The 19931-nt window shown below is 42.4% G+C and overlaps 1 protein-coding gene across 3 annotated transcripts in view; it reads right to left on the bottom strand.

Moving 5' to 3' along the window:
• Positions 1-5700: 5700 nt before the first annotated feature.
• The window catches only part of peak1 (pseudopodium-enriched atypical kinase 1), a 267998-nt gene continuing 253767 nt past the window's right edge, over positions 5701-19931 (bottom strand). For all 3 annotated transcript variants that reach the window (XM_055934918.1, XM_055934919.1, XM_055934920.1), the window contains one exon: positions 5701-10900. In XM_055934918.1, coding sequence (XP_055790893.1) covers positions 9566-10900 — 1335 coding nt within the window. In that variant the 3' untranslated portion in view covers positions 5701-9565. The remainder of the gene's footprint in view (positions 10901-19931) is intronic.

The following is a 19931-nucleotide window of genomic DNA, read 5'->3' as shown; positions in this document are numbered from 1 at the left end:
GTTGGATCAGCCTGTAGTGTGGTTTTCCACTTTAATTTTGAGTGTGACTCCAAATCCAGACCTCCATGGGTTGATAAATTTGATTTCCATTGATAATTTTTGTGTGATTTTGTTGTCAGCACATTCAACTATGTAAAGAAAAAAGTATTTAATAAGAATATTTCATTCATTCAGATCTAGGATGTGTTATTTTAGTGTTCCCTTTATTTTTTTGAGCAGTGTATATACAGACACACACACACACAGTTGAAGTCAGAAGTTTACATACACCTTAGCCAAATACATTTCAACTCAGTTTTTGACAATTCCTGACACTTAATCCTAGTAAAAATTCCCTGTCTTAGGTCAGTTAGAATCACCAGTTTATTTTAAGAATGTGAAATGTCAGAATAATAGTTGAGAGAATGATTTATTTCAGCTTTTATTTCTTTCATCACATTCCCAGTGGGTCAGAAGTTTACACACTCTCAATTAGTATTTGGTAGTACTGCTTTTAAATTGTTTAACCTTCCACAAGCTTCCCACAATAAGTTGGGTGAATTTTGGCCCATTCCTCCTGACAGAGCTGGTGTAACTGAGGTTTGTAGGCCTCCTTACTCGCACACGCTTTTTCAGTTCTGCCCACAAATGTTCTATAGGATTGAGGTCAGGGCTTTGTGATGGCCACGCCAATACCTTGACCTTAATGTCCTTAAGCCATTTTTCCACAACTTTGGAAGTATGCTTGGGCTCATTGTCCATTTGGAAGACCCATTTGTGACCAAGCTTTAACTTCCTGACTGATATCTTGAGATGTTGCTTCAATATATCCACATCATTTTCCTGCCTCATGATGCCATCTATTTTGTGAAGTGCACCAGTCCCTCCTGCAGCAAAGCACCCCCACAACATGATTCTGCCACCCCTGTGCTTCACAGTTGGGATGGTGTTCTTCAGCTTGTAAGCTGCCCCCTTTTTCCTCCAAACATAACAATGGTCATTATGGCCAAACAGTTCTGTTTTTGTTTCATCAGACCAGAGGACATTTCTCCAAAAAGTACGATCTTTGTCCCCATGTGCAGTTGCAAACCGTAGTCTGGCTTTTTTTATGGCGGTTTTGGAGCAGTGGCTTCTTCCTTGCTGAGCAGCCTTTCAGGTTATGTCGATATAGGACTCGTTTTTACTGTGGATATAGATACTTTTGTACCTGTTTCCTCCAGCATCTTCACAAGGTCCTTTGCTGTTGTTCTGGGATTGATTTACACTTTTCGCACCAAAGTACGTTCATCTCTAGGAGACAGAACGCGTCTCCTTCCTGAGCGGTATGATGGCTGCGTGGTCCCATGGTGTTTATACTTGCGTACTGTTGTTTGTACAGATGAACGTGGTACCTTCCGGCGTTTGGAAATTGCTCCCAAGGATGAACCAGACTTCTGGAGCTCTACAATTGTTTTTCTGAAGTCTTAGCTGATTTCTTTTGATTTTCCCATGATGTCAAGCAAAGAGGCACTGGGTTTGAAGGTAGGCCTTGAAATACATCCACAGGTACACCTCCAATTTACTCAAATTATGTCAATTAGCCTATCAGAAGCTTCTAAAGCCATGACATCCTTTTCTGGAATTTACCAAGCTGTTTAAAGTCACAGTCAACTTAGTGTATGTAAACTACTGGAATTGTGATACAGTGAAATAATCTATCTGTAAACAATTGTTGGAAAATAACTTGTGTCATGCACAAAGTAGATGTCCTAACCGACTTGCCAAAACTATAGTTTGTTAACAAGAAATTTGTGGAGTGGTTAAAAAACAAAAAATTAGTTTTAATGACTCCAACCTAAGTGTATGTAAACTTCTGACTTCAACTGTATGTATATGTATATATTTCTATAAACACACACACACACACACACACACACACACACACACACACACACACACACACACACACACACACACACACACACACACACACACACACACACACACACACACACACACACACACACACACACACACACACACACACACACACACACAGTACCAGTCAAAAGTTTGGACACACCGACTCATTCAATGTTTTTTCTTTAGTTTGACTATTTTCCACATTGTAGAATAATAATTAAGACATAACTATGAATTACCACATATGAAATCATGTAGTAACCAAAAAAGTGTTTTTAAAATTCTTCAAAGTAGCCACCCTTTGCCTTGATGACAGCTTTGCACACAATTGGCATTCTCTCAACCAGCTTCATGAGGTATTCACCTGGAATGCATTTCAATTAACACGTGTGCTTTGTTATAAGTTAATTTGTGGAATTTCTTTCCTTCTTAATGTGTTTGAGCCAATCATTTGTGTTGTGTGAAGGTAGGGGTGGTATACAGAAGATAGCCCTAATTGATAATATACCAAGTCTACATTATGGCAAGAACAGCTCAAATAAGCAAAGAGAAATGACAGTCCATCATTACTTTAAGACAAAGGTTAGTCAATACAGAACATTTCAATAACTTTGAAAGTTTCTTCAAGTGCAGTCGCAAAAACCATCAAGCGCTATGATGAAACTGGCTATGAGGACCGCCACAGGAAAGGAAGACCCAGAGTTACCTCTGCTGCAGAGGATAAGTTCATTAGAGTTACCAGCCTCAGAAATAGCCCAAATAAATACTTCAGAGTTCAAGTAACAGACACATCTCAACATCAACTGTTCAGAGGAGACTGCGTGAATCAGGCCTTCATGGTCGAATTTCTGCAAAGAAACCACAAAGGACACCAGTAAGAAAAAGACAACTTGCTTGGGCCAAGAAATACGAGCAATGGACACTAGACCAGTGGAAATCTGTTATTTTGTCTGATGAGTCCAAATTTGAGATTTTTGGTTCCAACCGCTGTGCTTGTGATACGCAGAGTATGTGAACGGATGATCTCCACATGTGTGGTTCCTACCGTGAAGCATGGAGGTGATGGTGTGGGGGGGCTTGGCTGGTGACACTGTCTGTGATTAATTTAGAATTCAAAGCACACAACCAGCATGGCTACCACAGCATTCTGCAGCGATACACCATCCCCATCTGGTTAGCGCTTAGTGGGACTATAATTTGTTTTACAGGAAAAGCATTCCAAGTAAAGCTGGTTGAGAGAATGCCAAGAGTGTGCAAAGTTGTCATCAAGGCAAAGGGTGGCTACTTTGAAGAATATATAATATATTTTCATTTGTTTAACACTTATTTGGTTACTACATGATTCCATGTGTTTTTTCATAGTTTATGTTTTCACTATTATTCTACAATGTAGAAAATAGTAAAAAAATAAAATAAAAACCCTTGAATGAGTAGGTATGTCCAAACTTTTGACTGGTACTGTAAAGTCAAAAGTTTGGACAGAACTACTCATTCAAGGTTTAATTTTTTTTTTTTTACTATTTTCTACAATGTTAGAAGTAAGCCCTTTCCGAGCCAGAATGGCCCATAAAGGCAGGAGCCTATCTCCTGTTTCTGTAGCGTGTGGCAGCTGCCCAGGACAGGACGAGAGCTCAACTGTGTGCAAGGCTAGTGTGGTGTAACTACATTTTGGCTCTTATTCTGTGAGCGAGTCTTCCTTTTATCCGCTGATGGTAAAGCTGACTGAATATAGATACTGTACAACAGTTCAACACCCCTTCTCCATACGAAGATTTGCCCTATGTTCCATGGTATGCTTACTTTGTTAGCCTGGAAAGACTCCTCAGATGAAAGGCTTATGTTGAAGGCTCCGTTTCAGAGGAGGGTTTTCCAGTTACTACTGCCCAATAATCTGCAACTGGCAGACTTAATTGTTATTACTTATTACAGTACTAAATAATTTCTTAAAAAATAACAGTCAAATACCAGGGGCTATATTATTGTGTGTCTGAGTACGAGTGCTGATTTAGGAACAGTTTTGCCTTTTAGATAACAATGAATAAGATTACTTGGACAGTGTGGGACCTGATCTTAGATCAGCACTCCTACTCCGAGACGCTTGATAGGGCACCCTGAGGTCTGAACAGATCTGTACAACAAAGTGTTCAGAATAAAAGCTATGAGAATATAGAAATAATGGGCTTCGACATCATGAATGGAAAGCTTATCCCCAACTAAAACATGAAGTCAGGTCAAATTCACTTGTCGCTCCAATTTTTTTTTTTTTGCATTTTCAACTCCTATGTATCCCTGCTGGGAATTTATTCACCTCCCAATTATTATTTTTTACGAATAAATAACATCACCGCTTTTGTGAATTCATAGTTCTTAGTCACTTCTCATCAAGCAGTAGATAGCCTACACACCTCTATCTGGAGGATAGACTCCGGGGGAGAGGTGCAGCTCACACGGTTCACTTCCCTCTCATATTTTATTGATTCTCTGCCTTGCTATTACGCAACGGACGGTTATGCAACTGAGCAATAACCTCCACGATAACACTGAGCTGGCATCATGAAACCCAGGTGTGAAACAACAGTCACCACACACACACAACTGTAACTGGATTATATATGCGACACTTCGTTGTCCTCGATTAGATCTTGTCTAGAGCAGATCAAGAGTCTATAATCATACATTTCATTTCTGAGGGACTTGTGTGAGATCGAGATGCAGAAAGACTTGACAGATAAACAGACGGATAAACAGAGACAGGCAGGCAGACAAACAAGCGTTATTATGACACGACAGTCAATAGTGCGCTAGAGACTGTACGGACTGTTGCATCATCATAACGTTAGTCCATCAACCAGCTTCCAGCACTGACAACGCATCAATCTCCAACAGTCATTTTTTTTTTTTTTATAATGGATTTGAGTGGATTTGAGGCTACAGGACCATGCCGCTGCCCCATAGGCTCCGTTGTCATATTTCGGGAGCGTTTTCAAAATGTCTCCATCTTGTGGTCAATGCTGAGTAAATATTGATATCCAGTACTGTACAGTATGTTGTAATTTAAAATAAAATGTGAAACTGTCCAGCGAAAAAGCACTTCTAAAAGTTCCTTTTCTCTTAACTCATACCCAAATAATGTTGTCGACTCATATATTGGTGTTTCTGGCCAAAGCATCAATTGGAGAGAATAAAACACTTAAAAAACCCCACCTCAAACATAAATCTCAAACAGACCTTTTCACAAAATCTTGCTATTTCCTCATAAAGGATGATGTCATCCTCCTGAGGAGGATGAGCTGGCCAATCAGCGATCTACTCACATTCATATTTGTAATGACCGGTATACGCCCACACCATTCTGTTGTTGGGTTCTCCCCATTTCTGATGTTTCCATCATGATGACCAACATATCCAGATGCCACAAGTGTCTTTAAGCTCTGTACATACCTTTCACTTATATGACCCTGACAATGAACAAGCGTTCAACTCACACAGATGAACTGATAAAACCCACAGTTGCTCAATAGCCTAGAGTGGCTTCCCCCCAGCGTGTCATCTTCATTTGCCCCGATAATCTGAAAGCACAGAAGACGTGAAAGCAACATAGTGGTTAACTACAAGGTATTACCTTTCTCCAGTCTTGCTTTTGTTACAGCAGCGCAAATACATGGAAAGGAGTCAAGGGGAGGATCCTACCTCATAAGGAAGCCAACTAGACTATCGGGACGCGGCCCTTGTATTAGTCAGTTGTTACACTTCATCACCACAAGAGGGACGTGCAAGCGGCTGACACAGATTGGCAATAATGGGGTCTCACACACAATGTATATAAAAACATACATTTATTGTTGTGTTACTATCGGTTACTTGATCAACAATAAAATGGCAATAGGCCAAGAGATATACACATATATAGAAAGCCAAGAGAGTTTACTTTTTATGTTCAGTGGCGATTAAAATGCAATGATAAAAAACTGCAAAACTCACTGTTGGCAACACTATCCATGAACAATGCGTTTTTAATGGTGTTTTGTTATTCATTCAAAAACCCTCCTCCCAACTGGCTGTTAAAGTAGTTTAACTCGATCATTTACAAGAGGGAAAAATACTGTACATGAATCTGTATGCAAACACTCTTTTTCCAAAAGGTGAGAACACTATAGTTTTATAATAACATTCTTCTGGACAGAAAAAACTATTCACCAGTTTTCTCCCAAAACAAACGAGACAAAAAAGTAAAGCTGATGCATGGTATCTCGTCTGTCGTGACAGACCGATAGTGGTGCACTGTAAATTCTGTAAATAGTGTAGATTAAAGATTACATTAGATAATATAAATGTTGACTCTCTAGATACAAGGACAGCCACCAGTGCAGTCCACATGCATTCCTCAGCGGCCTGGACTCTTCGACCCGAAGTCACCATTCGATGTCCTTGACATCACATCTGACCCTATATCTAAATACACAGGATCCCTTTCTCACAGTAGTTCCCAGTAGTTCTCCCCCACTGACCTAGCTAGTGAGTGGCTGGCTGCCATGTCACGTTATTCATTTGGATATAAAGAAAGGAAACCATGGCAGAGTTTGGTCATCTTCTCACAGGACGCTGTTAGATGAGTAGAGGTGAATAAGTAAAACAGTTAAATACTTACTAAGAGAAACCAAACCTGCATGGACACGCACCCGATGACCAAACATTACAAGCGGAATCCAAAAATATGTGTTTCAGAGTCATACACCTGTTGTGTTTGGAAACCAAATAGTCTGTTGTGCAACGCGTGGACTAAACCCCATTAGATCTGATATGCCGGAGGCCATTGCACACTCCTATTGTGGATATATAAATCTAGAGAGGTACAGAAAAAAAACATCCGGGTACTCGGCTGGGTATTTGTGTCACGCTATCAATTATCATTTTGACATGATATAACCCTTAATTATAGGAATCTGCTGTGTCGAACTAGAACTAGCACTGCTAGAGACGTCAACCTGTGAGTCCAACGTATGTGGGATCTGCCGAAACCGCTCACATTGTTCAAACCACAAAAGCACACAAACGGTCTCCATTGTCTTCAGTAAGCTTCCCTAAACTGATAGAAGCAAAGCCAACGTAAGCCATCTATTTCAGTTGCATTGATTCCAGGCAGACGGACACAGGCCATAAAGCCAAATGCTCATTCATTTGGCTATCAAGGACCACAAGCTGACTGTGTGCAGTGGTATCGCCAATGCTGATGAGGCAGAGGGATGGCTATGTATCTGCAACAGTTGTAGTGAGTTCCCATGGCAGCCCATAAAACGGATATATAGTGATGGGACAATAGGCGTGTGAATCTCAGTGGTTGGGTGGTGTGGTTAGATGTTGCAGGAAGCAGGGTTTAAGGCAGTGGCCATTCTCTATTGATCGGGAACGCTTGTCATGTATAGTGGTTAACTAGGCGAAACGCCCCAAAATGGAGGCTGAGTGGCTAACACAGTCTATTGGGAATAATACGTCCAGGTTCATGGGATCCTTTTAGTTCCATACGAAGCTTCACTCCAGTCCAGAGAGACTCCTACATTCCACGTGCTGCTGCTGAGCTCCTACCGCCTGTTTCTTTCCACGAGGGCTGGAACTAGCCTGGTTAATCCAGACGAAACAGTGTTACCAGGCTAGAACGGCTTTTTATCACGACCTGTTCCCTGCTTCGCTTCTCCCTTTCCATTCCGCGCGTAGGAACGCTTCGAGTTCTACTGAACGTGCGAACATTGATCCTGTCACCCAGGCCAGAAGCAGTCAATTAGAAACACATAGGCATCTTATATTAACAAATAAAATGAAGAAGAAGAAAAAAAAAGTAGAATTAAAGACTACAAACAAATACAAAAAAGAAAACCCAACAAGCCGTCCCTGAAACATCAAAGTCCCTCTACGCGTTGCAATAATGTTGTCCTAGCTCCCCACAACAAGTTCCACATCGGGGTTCGAGACTAAATCCTGCGTTTCCAGCTGAACGTCATTGCCAGTTATGTGCCAGAAATAATAATGGAAGCGAGAATAACTGAAAAGTGATAAAAGTTGGCTACGTACATGTTTAAGTACAGTCATTTTCATAGTTAATAATAACATTTGACATTAATTGCACATATCCAAAGGACAAATAGTGTTTGTCCACGAAACACACAACTAAAACAGACTTCCTAGTATTCTAAGTTCTGGCTCTGCTTAAAAACGAGCAAATTACACTGGGAGTGCTTTCATGTCCGACTACTGTCTAACTTCGCATCAATGGTACTAGGAAGCAACATGGCAGCCTGGATTGATTGCAAAATCATGTACTGTATTTACGCAGTGGTAAGGACACTTCAAATGACTGTGTTCACAACGCATTCACCTTGACGAACTGAAACAGACGCCTCTTATATAAACATCCAAAAGGTTGTCGCCTCAATGTATTCCTCACAATTGTCAAAATGGAGACTGCGGGGGGCAGGACTTTGGCGATTCTCAGTTTGCATAACACACTTGGTGGTTGAAAAATAATTCCAACGATGTACCTAAGAATAAAGAGCTTTTGCCTCCTTATTGGGTGGTTGAGTTCATGGTGGAGGAGAAGACGTAATGCTAAATTTGGGCTGGGTGTCTGTCCACCTTGGGGAACCGAGGAGCCTGTATTCTTCATTCTTAATCAATCGTCCTTGGAGCCTCAACCCCCCCCCCCCCCCCCGTAATGGTTGACAGTGAAAGGGAGTGGGCGAGGCCTGAGAAGATTATTGGGGATGTTTAGACTAGGACTGAGCTGTAGCCTTGGGGCAAGCATGACCACTACACTATGCACGTTGACATTCTATCTTGAAATCCATTCAAAGCTAAACTCAACTGCATTATTCAAACGTCCTAGTTCAAGGTGACAGCTCTAGTTAGGATAGCTCTGATCTGAAGGCTAAATCCCTCTGAATTCCCTATAGGACTCATGTCTTTGAGACAGTTTTGAGAGGTGGCTAGACAAACACACAGACAACAAGGGGATGTCAGAGCAACTGGAGCCAGCAGAGATTGGCTGGGCTTTGTGGTCACCATCACTAGGCTTATATCCAGTCCCAGTGCTGCCGCATTACTGTCACATACTGTGAACTGAACAACAAACCCTGGCAAAGTGTAATAATTGTGTAATAATTGGCTAATAATGTGAAAGTAGACTCAAGTCTGAGGAGATTGGATTTTCAGATCGGGGCCCATTGAATTGAATGTGGAGAAAACCTGTTGCTGTGGCAACTCCAGCTGAGAGCAATTCAAGCATCCTTTTTGACGGGTTATGTTTTTTTCCTACTTGTTCATTGAAGCTCATTGAGATTTTACCAAGCGAGGACTATTTGCCAGTTTGTAGTATCAAAGTACTTTTTGTCTCATCCGAGTACTTCATCGTACATTGAAGCAGGTTTAATTTGATAACACACACCCGCTACACTTTTTCCCACCAAAAGAAAAGATACACTGGTGAAACAACTGAGCACTGCATACAATGTCATAGTCCACAATAAGGCTAATGATTTATTACAGTTTTTACCATAGATTTTCCGCTCATGGTTTGGTTGCGTTGTTGAAGGGATAGGACAGAGACGAGAGGGGAAGTGTAAGATCTGTTAGCATTACGACACGAGTCTAGAGAGAATTGGATGAGCGGTGAGTAGCTAGTGAGTAATGGAGCTCAGAGCGGTTGGGAGTGGGTCAGGTGTTGGGATTGGGTTAGGTGCTGCTGAGACTGGGTCAGATGCTGGGACTGTGAGTGTTGCTGCTGGAGGATGCGCACCACTCGGCTGAGCGTGTCTGTGGACGCGAAGGCCAAGTACTTGCAGCACAGCCAATCCTCCAGGCTTACGCCACAGCCCGTGTCCAGCGAGCGCTCTGCGAACTTGATCATCATCAGCGTCCTCTTCAGGTCCAGCCAGTTCTGGAGGATGGTCTCGTGCTGGCTGGAGTTGGTGCCTGAAGTCTGGCCACCGGTGTAGCTGAGCGCCTGGAAGAGGTCCTCACGGGGCCCCCAGAGCAGACACTGCAGGCAGGCCCTGGCCTCGGCCATCTGGATCCTTTCCGAGGGGTTGACGGTGAGCAGGAGGCTGGCCAGCTGCTGCAGGCCCTGGGAGTAGAGGGAGCGGGCCGGGAGTGGCGGCAGGTCAGCCCAGGTGTACTCCCTCTCCTTCAGCTCGGGTGTCTCCTCGAAGGGGTTGGGCCGGTGCAGCATCTCGTAGATGAGGATGCCCGTCTGGAACTCGTCGCACTTGCGATACTGCGTCGCTGTGACAATCTCGGGCGCCAGTCGCGACTGGTTGCACAGCGCGCTGGGGTCCACCACCAGGGGGCTCTTCTGCTTGGCCTGGGAGAAGTTGCTTATGATGAGGCGGGCAGGGCAGGTGGCGTTGGTGGCCGTGTTGGCAGCACCTGCCCCGGAGGTGGCACTGTTGCTGCTGTTATTGTTGGGTTCGAGCAGGTCCAAGTTCCAGGGGTTTCCCGGGTGACAGTGCACCAGCAGCAGGTTTTCCAGACGCAGGTCACAGTGGGTCACGTGGTAGGGCTTCATGTGCTCCAGGCCCGAGCACAGCTGTAAAAGCAGCAGACACACCTGACGTTCGTACAGGTCCGGGTTGCGGGCGTGCCGGACTGCGCCCTCCCGGACGAAGTCAGCAACGGTCTGGAAGGGCACCTCACGGGTGATCACCACCACTCGGCTGCGCAGGCGGCCGGTGGTGCCCATGTGGTGGCCTGGGATCTGGGCCTCCTCGACATGCCTGTTCTGCATGGCATTCGTTGTTTCGACAGTCTCCTTCTTCCTCCTTGACTCCTTATCCTTTGTCTCTTTCTGCCCTTCCTCATTGTCTTCCTTTTCCTCCTCTTCCTCCTCCTCCCAGGGCAGCAGGCGGGGGGGGACGTCGGCCAGGAAGTGGCCACAGTCCTGCTGGATGTTGAAGTGGAGTGCAAGGCTCTGTCTCACCGCCAGGCTGTGGAAAAACTGCTGCTGGTTCTCCTTCACATTACACCGACAGATCTGGAGAGAGGGAGAAAGAGAAAGGCTGTCAACATCTACAACAATTTCCACTACTAAGATTTATACAGTCGCTAGAGAAAGTTTACACACCCCTTGCACAGTCTTCACATTTTCTGCCTTTTAATTTCATCTAAAAGGGGATTATACTCAATTTCTCCCCCCATCGATCTACACAACCTACTCCACATTTTCAAAATGAAAGAAAAATCATATAAATTGCATATGTCTTCACACCCCTGACACTCTTAAGGATCCTCCCTTTTTAAAATGTTCGCCTAAAATGGCATGCCCAAATCTAACTGCCTGTAGCTCAGGACCTGAAGCAAGGATATGCATATTCTTGATACCATTTGAAAGGAAAAACTTTGAAGTTTGTGGAAATGTTAAATTAATGTAGGAGAATATAACACATTAGATCTGGTAAAAGATAATACAAAGGAAAAAAAAAATGTTTTTTTTTTTGTACCGTCATCTTTGAAATGCAAGAGAAAGGCCATAATGTATTATTCTAGCCTAGGCGCAATTCAGATTTTGGCCACTAGATGGCAGCAGTGTATGTGCAAAGTTTTAGACTGATCCAATGAACCATTGCTTACCTGTTCAAAATGTTGTATCAAGACTGCCCAAATGTGCCTAATTGGTTTATTAATACATTTTCAAGTTCATAACTGTGCACACTCCTCAAACAATAGCATGGTATTATTTCACTGTAATAGCTACTGTAAATTGGACAGTACAGTTAGATTAACAAGAATTTAAGATTTCATCAGATATGTCTATGTCCTGGGAAATGTTCATGCTAATCACATTAGCCTACGTTAGCTCAACCGTCCCGCACCTTTGGCAGCCATAACAGCTGTGAATAATTTTTATTCTAGCAACTTTGTACAACTCTTAGGGCAACATACAGTGCATTCAGAAAATATTCAGACCCTTCCCTTTCTCCACATTTTGCTACGTTACAGCCTTATTCTAAAATTGATTACATCTTTTTTCCCCTCATGAATCTACACACAATACCCCATAATGACAAAGTCAAAGCAGGTTTTTAGACATTTTAGCAAATGCATAATTTTTTTTTAAAAAAAATACTTTATTTACATAAGTATTCAGACTCGAAATTGAGCTCAGGTGCATTCTGTTTCCATTGATCATCCGTGATATGTTTCTACAACTTCATTGGATTCACCTATGGTAAATGCAATTGATTTGGTAAGGCACACACCTGTCCATATAAGGTCCCACAGTTGACAGTGCATGTCAGAGCAAAAACCAACCCACGAGGTCGGAGGAATTGTCCGTAGAGCTCCGAGACAGGATTGTGTCGAGGCACAGATCAGGGAAGGGTACCAAAACATTTCTGCAGCATTGAAGGTCCCCAAGAACACAGTGGCCTCCATCATTCTTAAATGGAACTAGTTTAGAACCACCGAGACTCTTCCTAGAGATAACCACCCGTCCAAACTGAGCAATCGGGGGAGAAGGGCCTTAGTCAGGGAGGTGACCAAGAACCCGATGGTCATTCTGACAGAGTTCCTCTGTGGAGATGGGAGAACCTTCAAGAAGGACTAATCTCTGCAGCACTCCACCAATCAGGCCTTTATGGTAGAGTGGCCAGACGGAATCCACTTTGGCCACGACAGCCCACTTGGAGTTTGCCAAAAGGCACCTAAAGACTCTCAGACTATGAGAAACAAGATTCTCTGGTCTGATGAAACAAAGATTGAACTCTTTGGCCTGAATGCCGAATACCAACCTACGGTGAAGCATGGTGGTGGCAGCATCATGCTGTGGGGGTATTTTTCAGCCGCAGGGACTGGGAGACTAGTCAGAATCGAGGGAAAGATACATTTGTTTGGTTATTTTTACCCCTTTTCTCCCCAATTTCGTGATATCCAAAATAGTGGTTACAATTGCTGCAACTCCCATACGGATTCAGGAGAGGCGAAGGTTGAGAGGCATGTGTCCTCCGAAACACAACCCTGCCAAGCTGCACTACTTCTTGACACACTGCTCGCTTAACCCGGAAGACAGCCACACCAATGTGTCAGAGGAAACTACGTACAACTGACGACCATGTCAGTGTGCATGCACCCGACCCGCCACATGAGTCGCTAAACGTGAATGGACAAGGACATCTCGGCCTGCCAAACCCTCCCCTAACCCAGACGACGCTGGGCCAATTGTGCACCGCCTCATGGGTCTCCCGGTAACGGCCGGCTGCAACACAGCCCGGAATCGAACCCGGATCTGTAGTGACGCTGTACGCGCTGCGAAACAGCCGTAGACCACTGCGCCACTCGGGAGGCCCCAAGGGAAAGATGAATGACACAAAGTACAGAGATATCTTTGATGAAAACCTGCTCCAGAGCGCTCAGAACGTCAGACTGGGGCGAAGGTTCACCATCCAACAGGACAATGACCCTAAGCACACAGCCAAGACAACGCAGGAGTGGCTTCGGGAAAAGTGTCTGAATGTCGTTGAGTGGCCCAGCCAGAGCCCGGACTTGAACCCAATCGAAGATCTCTGAGGAGAGGATCTACAGAGAAGCATGGGAGAAACTCCCCAAATACAGGTGTGCCAAACTTGTAGCGTCGTACCCAAGACCTGAGAATGTAATTGTTGCCAAAGGTGCTTCAAAGTGTCTAAATACTTATGTACATGTGATTTCAGTCTTTATTTTTAATACATTTGCAAATACTTCAAAAACATATTTTTGCTTTGTCGTTATGGGGTGTAGCTTGTTGAGGGGAAAAAAACAATTTATTCCATTTTAAAATAAGGCTGTAACGTAACAAAATGTGGAAAATGTGAAGGGGTCTGAATACTTTCAGAATACACTGTATATTCATTGTTTTGTCAAAATTGCTCAAGCTCATTTTCAAACCTTATCTCTGATTTTTTTTAAAGCAGATTTAAGTCAGGACGGAGACTGGACCATTCAGGAACACTCAACACATCTTGGAAAGCCATTCTGGTGTGTAGACTTTCACTTGGCACAGTATTTCAGTCATGATACACAAAGATATCAATACGGAAGCCCAGTTCTTAGATAGTCTAAAGCAGGGCTGCTTTTGAGTGGGCGAGTGTGGAGCAGAGCATTTGTATTTATTTATTTAAACTTTATTTAACTAGGGAAGTCAGTTAAGAACAAATTCTTATTGACAATGATGGCCTACCCCGGCCAAACCCGGACGATGCTGGGCCAAGTGTGTGCCGCCCTATGGGACTCCCAATCACAGCCGCTTGTGATACAGCCTGGACTCCAACCAGGGTGTCGGTAGTGACGCCTCTAGCACTGAGGTGCAGTGCCTTTCTCCGGCTCTGGGCATGCTCGGCCTAGCATTTTCTATTTCCTTTATCACTATTCTTTTAATTCAGCCTATCCGGTTGTAATTGTTTAGCCTACCCCACCCACACTAGCCTAAATGTAGTGTCTATTCTACTTTCTACCATTAGGATATATGTAGATTCTATTTTGAAGGACTTCAAATGCATTAGTGTATTTTTTTTAGGTAGGCAATACATAGGCGACTGTAAAATGTATTTGAGTTTTTCTTGGAGTAGAAACACCGTAATATAAATCTATTTAATTAAGCTAAAATATCTTTAAAAAAATCCTAAACAATAAAAGGCAAGTATCAGCTTCTTTTCATAAATAAAAGGGAATATATAATCTCAAACTGCAGCGGGTAAATGATTTGGCCACAGATGATTGGAGAAATAAAACAAGTAGCCAGCCAGTATGGTGCAATAAACTTTGGTGAACTATTTACCGGAAATATATACATATAGGAACAAATCAGCCAGAATACCAGGATGCACATCTGCACCGTGCTTCGACTACTAACTCATACACACATTACATCTGAAACGGTTCATTAGAGACGGCAACCCGTCAGTCCCCACAAAATGTGTTTAGGGCTCCATCTACATTCATTCCACCTGGGCCTATGTCCCGCTCTGAAAAACAAGCCCTTAGATCTCCGGAATGACACCTCTATAGTTATAGGGAGGTGCTGTCATTGTACACGACTACACTGTCTATAATACTGAAGTACCTAGGCAACTGTATGGTCAGACGTTCTATAAAAAGACTCACTACAAACACCACTGAGAGCATGCGCAATGGTGATACCAACAGAAGAGAACACAGATTATTGGTGCATAAAAACAGCTCCACGGCAGTAATCTACAGTCCCTAATATACAGTTCAATTATCTAAAACTCCTAAGGGACAATTTTTTGGGGGGCGAATTGTAATATCAGACCAGGTTTAGCAGAATACGACATTACACCCTACAGTGTTAAAACAGCAACCCCAGTGTTTAGTGGATAAAACCTAAATGCCTTTCGCATTTAAAACAGTGTTACACAAAAGTGTTTAGTTCTGTGTTCCGATCCTAAACACTTTGGTTTTACAGTGAAAGCAATTCCCTTATGAATTCACGTTACATCCCTACATTGATTGTATTGATGGAAAAAACTTGATTATCCCTGTGTACACACATTTCATTCTCGCTCACAATCAAAGGACGGCTGTGTATTCCCTCCAGCAGTGAAGTGTAGCACTCTGTAGCCATTTGAGACTGTCGTACTGGACTCTGTGCTGGTCCCTACTTACTCTGTAGCCATGTCAGACTGTCCTACTGGACTCTGTGCCGGACCCTACTTACTCTGTAGCCATGTGAGACTGTCCTAGTGGATTCTGTGCCGGTCCCTACTTACTCTGTAGCCATGTGAGACTGTCCTAGTGGACTCTGTGCCGGTCCCTACTTAAAAGTGATAGATTTTTGAGAAATAGCATCCACATACTTTGCGGCTGCTTCATCAATGTATTTTTCAATGTTAAGCTTTTAAAATATATTCCATTCTCCTTTCTCTTGTTTATATTATGGCTATATTCCCACTAACACTCCTTTATGTAATCAAGCTTTTACATGTGCATTTTTCTGTCTTTATAATAATAATAAAAATAATATTTAATTTGTAGCGAGCATTTCCCACGCTCAATGCACATGTGAAGCTTGTTGGTGTTTGCTGTGCGCAAATCATTTGATCGCTGGAGCTTGATTTCATTTATTCCCTTTTATTCATGAAAAAAAGCTGATACTGGCCTTTATTATTTACAATTTGTTGAAGATATTTGAGCTTAATTAAAATGTATTTATATTATGGTGTTTCCATCCCAAGAAAAAACAATATACATTTTACAGTAGCCTATGTATTGCCTACTTTAAAGCTCAATTTATCGTAGAAAGTAGAATATAAACTATATATAGGCTACTGTGGGTAGGGTAGGCTAAATAATGACAACTGAATAGGACTAATTAAAATAATAGTGATGAAGGAAATGATAAATGCAAGGAAGAGAATGCTTGTGGCTGAGCATTACAAGAGCAAAATTAGAGGTCAAATTACGCTCTGCTCCTCGCTCCACACTTGCCCACTTACACACTCTGGCATTCAAAAGCAGCAAGGTTTTAGGCTATCAAAGAACTGTCAATCATATCAATGGATGGCTGCAGGAATCATTACACGGTCTGACGAGCTGCATAACAAATGAGGCCTAATTAGGCAAAGAACAATTAAGCCATTTGAAAGAGATCCTAAGTTATTCAAATAATAGACGGCGTGGTTCAAACGCGATCATTCCAAGAGGCTACTTTTTTTCTATAACTTGTCCTTGTGGTAAAAAATGATGTGGGTAAAACAAAGTGAGAATTAAAAGTAGGAATCTCGGAGCATCCGTAGCACCACTAGGTGCAAAAACTCGACTTACGCAGTTGCGGTCCAATTTTTGGAAGCAAACCATTCGATTTCGTCCCTACGTTATATCGGCATCGAACATGTCACCCTCCCTAGGAGAGGGGGTGAACCTCGACTATTTACTGTGAAAATGAGAGGCTGCCTGGATCTTTAATTAAAAGACCCTTGCTTCTCTCGCTCTCAACGCAGACTTTGATCTGAAAGCCATTCTTGTGATTGTGATTTTGCTATTGTAAATGTTTTGTAGGCCTATGTTGCTAAATTGTATCTATAAATCGTATGCTATCCATTCATGTTTTTGGTACGTTATTTTTATATCTGAGAATTAACCAATGATATCAGGCCACACCCGGCCATGATTACAGACACGTATGTGTGTCCTTTGACACTATATAAACTAGTGACCTGCAGTGTTTGTCATTATACCCTGATGAAGACAGCATGTCTGTTGAAACAATGGACATTAGGGTACAACATTTTTGCATCTGAGCTCCTAGAGTGTGCGGCTCTCCTTTACATTTTTTCAAGTGTCCTACTCCGCTAGCCAGCACCTCGCCTAAACAGGTGTGCGTTTCTTTCGCCCTCGAGATGGCTTTTTTTGTTCTGCCTTGAGCTTCAGGGTTTTTTGTATTTTCATGCTAAAGATGCGGCAATGGCTTCGGACTTTTGTGAACGCACTAGACTAAAGTACAGAGGCGTCACACGCCTCATACAATATGCATTAACCACATCGAAAACGAGAGCTCTCCAAAACTTTGCAAGGAATAGAATTTCCTCTAAGGGTCCATGATCAACATATTCACTTTTTTAAAAATTTTTTAAGGAGGCCCTGATAGAACACTGTCAGATTGTGAAAAACATACTTCTGTAACTCCAGTCAGAAAATGTTCTGCTCTCTCTCTCTAAATCCACAGGGAAGGTCCAGAGAAAGAGAGATTCTCTATGTCTCGTCCCTTTCTTCCGACGTGCATCATTGTTCCATTTCATCATCTTGTGCATAGCTGCGAGAGGAGAGCGCACGCTTGTCACAGGCATTGGCGGGAGCGCTTCTCTTCTCATAAACCCCCAGGGACACCATGTGCAGCTCACTGTCGCTCTCATTCTCCCCACTTTGATCAAAGCACACAGAACACAGGGAGCAGTCATTCTCCCACAGGCCACATTCTCTGACTGCAGCACCCTGACCGAGACAATCAAAGGAACTGAATACAGATGTAGTGGGCAGTGGTTCATTTGACATGGATATACGATCATATAAATGCCTCGCATGCGGCTTTGTAATACGACGAAGCAATTAGCCTATTAAAAGGTTTATCTGACTCCATAAAGATGATTTAGCAATATGTAAGAACACTATATTCGAGTTACAGTAATAGTCAATGTCTGAGAATGGAATTCTAAATACAAGCGTATTTCATTTCTTTGTCAAATGAATGGATTCATATAAAAGGAATACCCTTAAACAAGGCAATACTGACATTAACAAAGCATAATTCTAGGCATACTGATAACTTAGAAGACAAAGCATGAACAAAGAGATGCCTACTAGGCCAGAGGCCTAGGAAATGAGAATTGATCATACGACCTTCCTCCATTAACTGGAAACGGGATAAGAGAGAGAAAAAGCATTTCATTCCAACTATAACATCTGAAACTGTAACCTTTCAACCCAAAACCAACCGCCATTCACCAATCAAACCATGCCAAGTTTACAGTAACCTAAACACTCCCAGGCCCTATCTCCACAGGGGGCCACATCATTTAAGAGCTTGTGTGGGGGATTAGACCAATGTAAATAAAACAGAAATCACGAGAGGACAATAAAACCTCAGAGAAATTTAGAGTTCACCCTGTCCAGATTCAAGTTAGCACAGAAATCATCCATCCATAGACAGCATCAGAGTTATCCTCAGAGAACAGTTACCACAGAGATCATACACCCATATAGATACCATCAGAGTTATCCCTAGTGAACAGTAACTACAGAGATCACACATCCATATAGATACCATCAGAGTTATCCTCAGAGAACAGTTACTACAGAGATCACACATCCATATAGACAGCATCAGTTATCCTCAGTGAACACGTTTTAGAAAGGATAATTATATAGTATCCATGGTTGGTATCTATCACTCAGTCCTCTGGATACTGTAACAGAGATACATTTTGGCTGCTCAGAGGGCATTGTCCTTTGTTTCTGGACCATTTGCCATGCAATGGTTTAAACAGGGAGAAATACAGGACAGCATAACCCCTGGGTTTTCGGTTGTACTATAGTTGTACTATAGTTGTACTATAGTTGTACTATAGTTGTATTTCATATTGGTGAGCTGTTACTGGATGGTTATTACAATAACAAATGAATGTTGTGGCTCTGTCAAAAATCGACACTCCGGAAACCTCTGAATATGTCATTCCGAATAATTTCTCGTGGACTACACAGGTTGATGTGTTTAAGTTCTAACATTGTGGCTATTTTGGGCAAATCAATGTTCGTCTGAAAGTTTGCCTACTTGGGAACCAGGACAACACATCTAGAAGTGCACACTGATGACGGAACTAAAACAGAATGGACACACAACAACCTCGTCTCAACAGTAATAGGCATTCGTTGTCCGTCCTTTGAATTGAAAATAATAGGTATGAGGGACCCTGACAGTTCTATATAGCCTAGAGCTATATTTATTTATTTCCTTACTTTCCTCATCACTTTTGTTATGAGATGATGAGAGTCAGTGTGACAGTTTATTTGCACCCACAGGGTTGTTTGAACTGTGAAGTGATTCAATGCTAGAAATAGTCACTCGCACTGTCCGTGGTACACTTCTCTGCGAGAATAAGGCTCGATACCAAACCAGGGTTGGGATCAATTTATTATCAGAAATGCACACTGCATTGAAATTCAATTTGAATTTGATTTGCCTCGTTGAATTAATTCAAAAATGGACTTAAATGGAATTGAGTGATTTTTCCCGAAGGAAGTTCAATTGAAATGCATTGAATTGGTATCAAGTATAGAGCTATCAGAAGCCTAACCTTGAAATTGCTTTCCAAAAACCTTTTGAAGATATGACGCGCTTCTGCAAATCTGTGAAAAGCTGACTGACTGCGAATAATAAACACACTGTTAAATAGTCATGACTCAAATGCATAAACAGATCCAGTTTGTTGATGTGTTGAGGGAACAGAGAGCACCATATCTTCCTGCACACAACCGGGGCACATTGACATAACTTTTTTAATTGGGTCGCTCGGCTA

The sequence above is a fragment of the Salvelinus fontinalis genome, chromosome 9 (assembly GCF_029448725.1).
Source record: "Salvelinus fontinalis isolate EN_2023a chromosome 9, ASM2944872v1, whole genome shotgun sequence".
NCBI classification, from domain to species: Eukaryota; Metazoa; Chordata; class Actinopteri; order Salmoniformes; family Salmonidae; genus Salvelinus; species Salvelinus fontinalis.
Note: the sequence above shows the minus strand (reverse complement) of the source record. Positions and strands in the feature narration are given on the sequence as shown.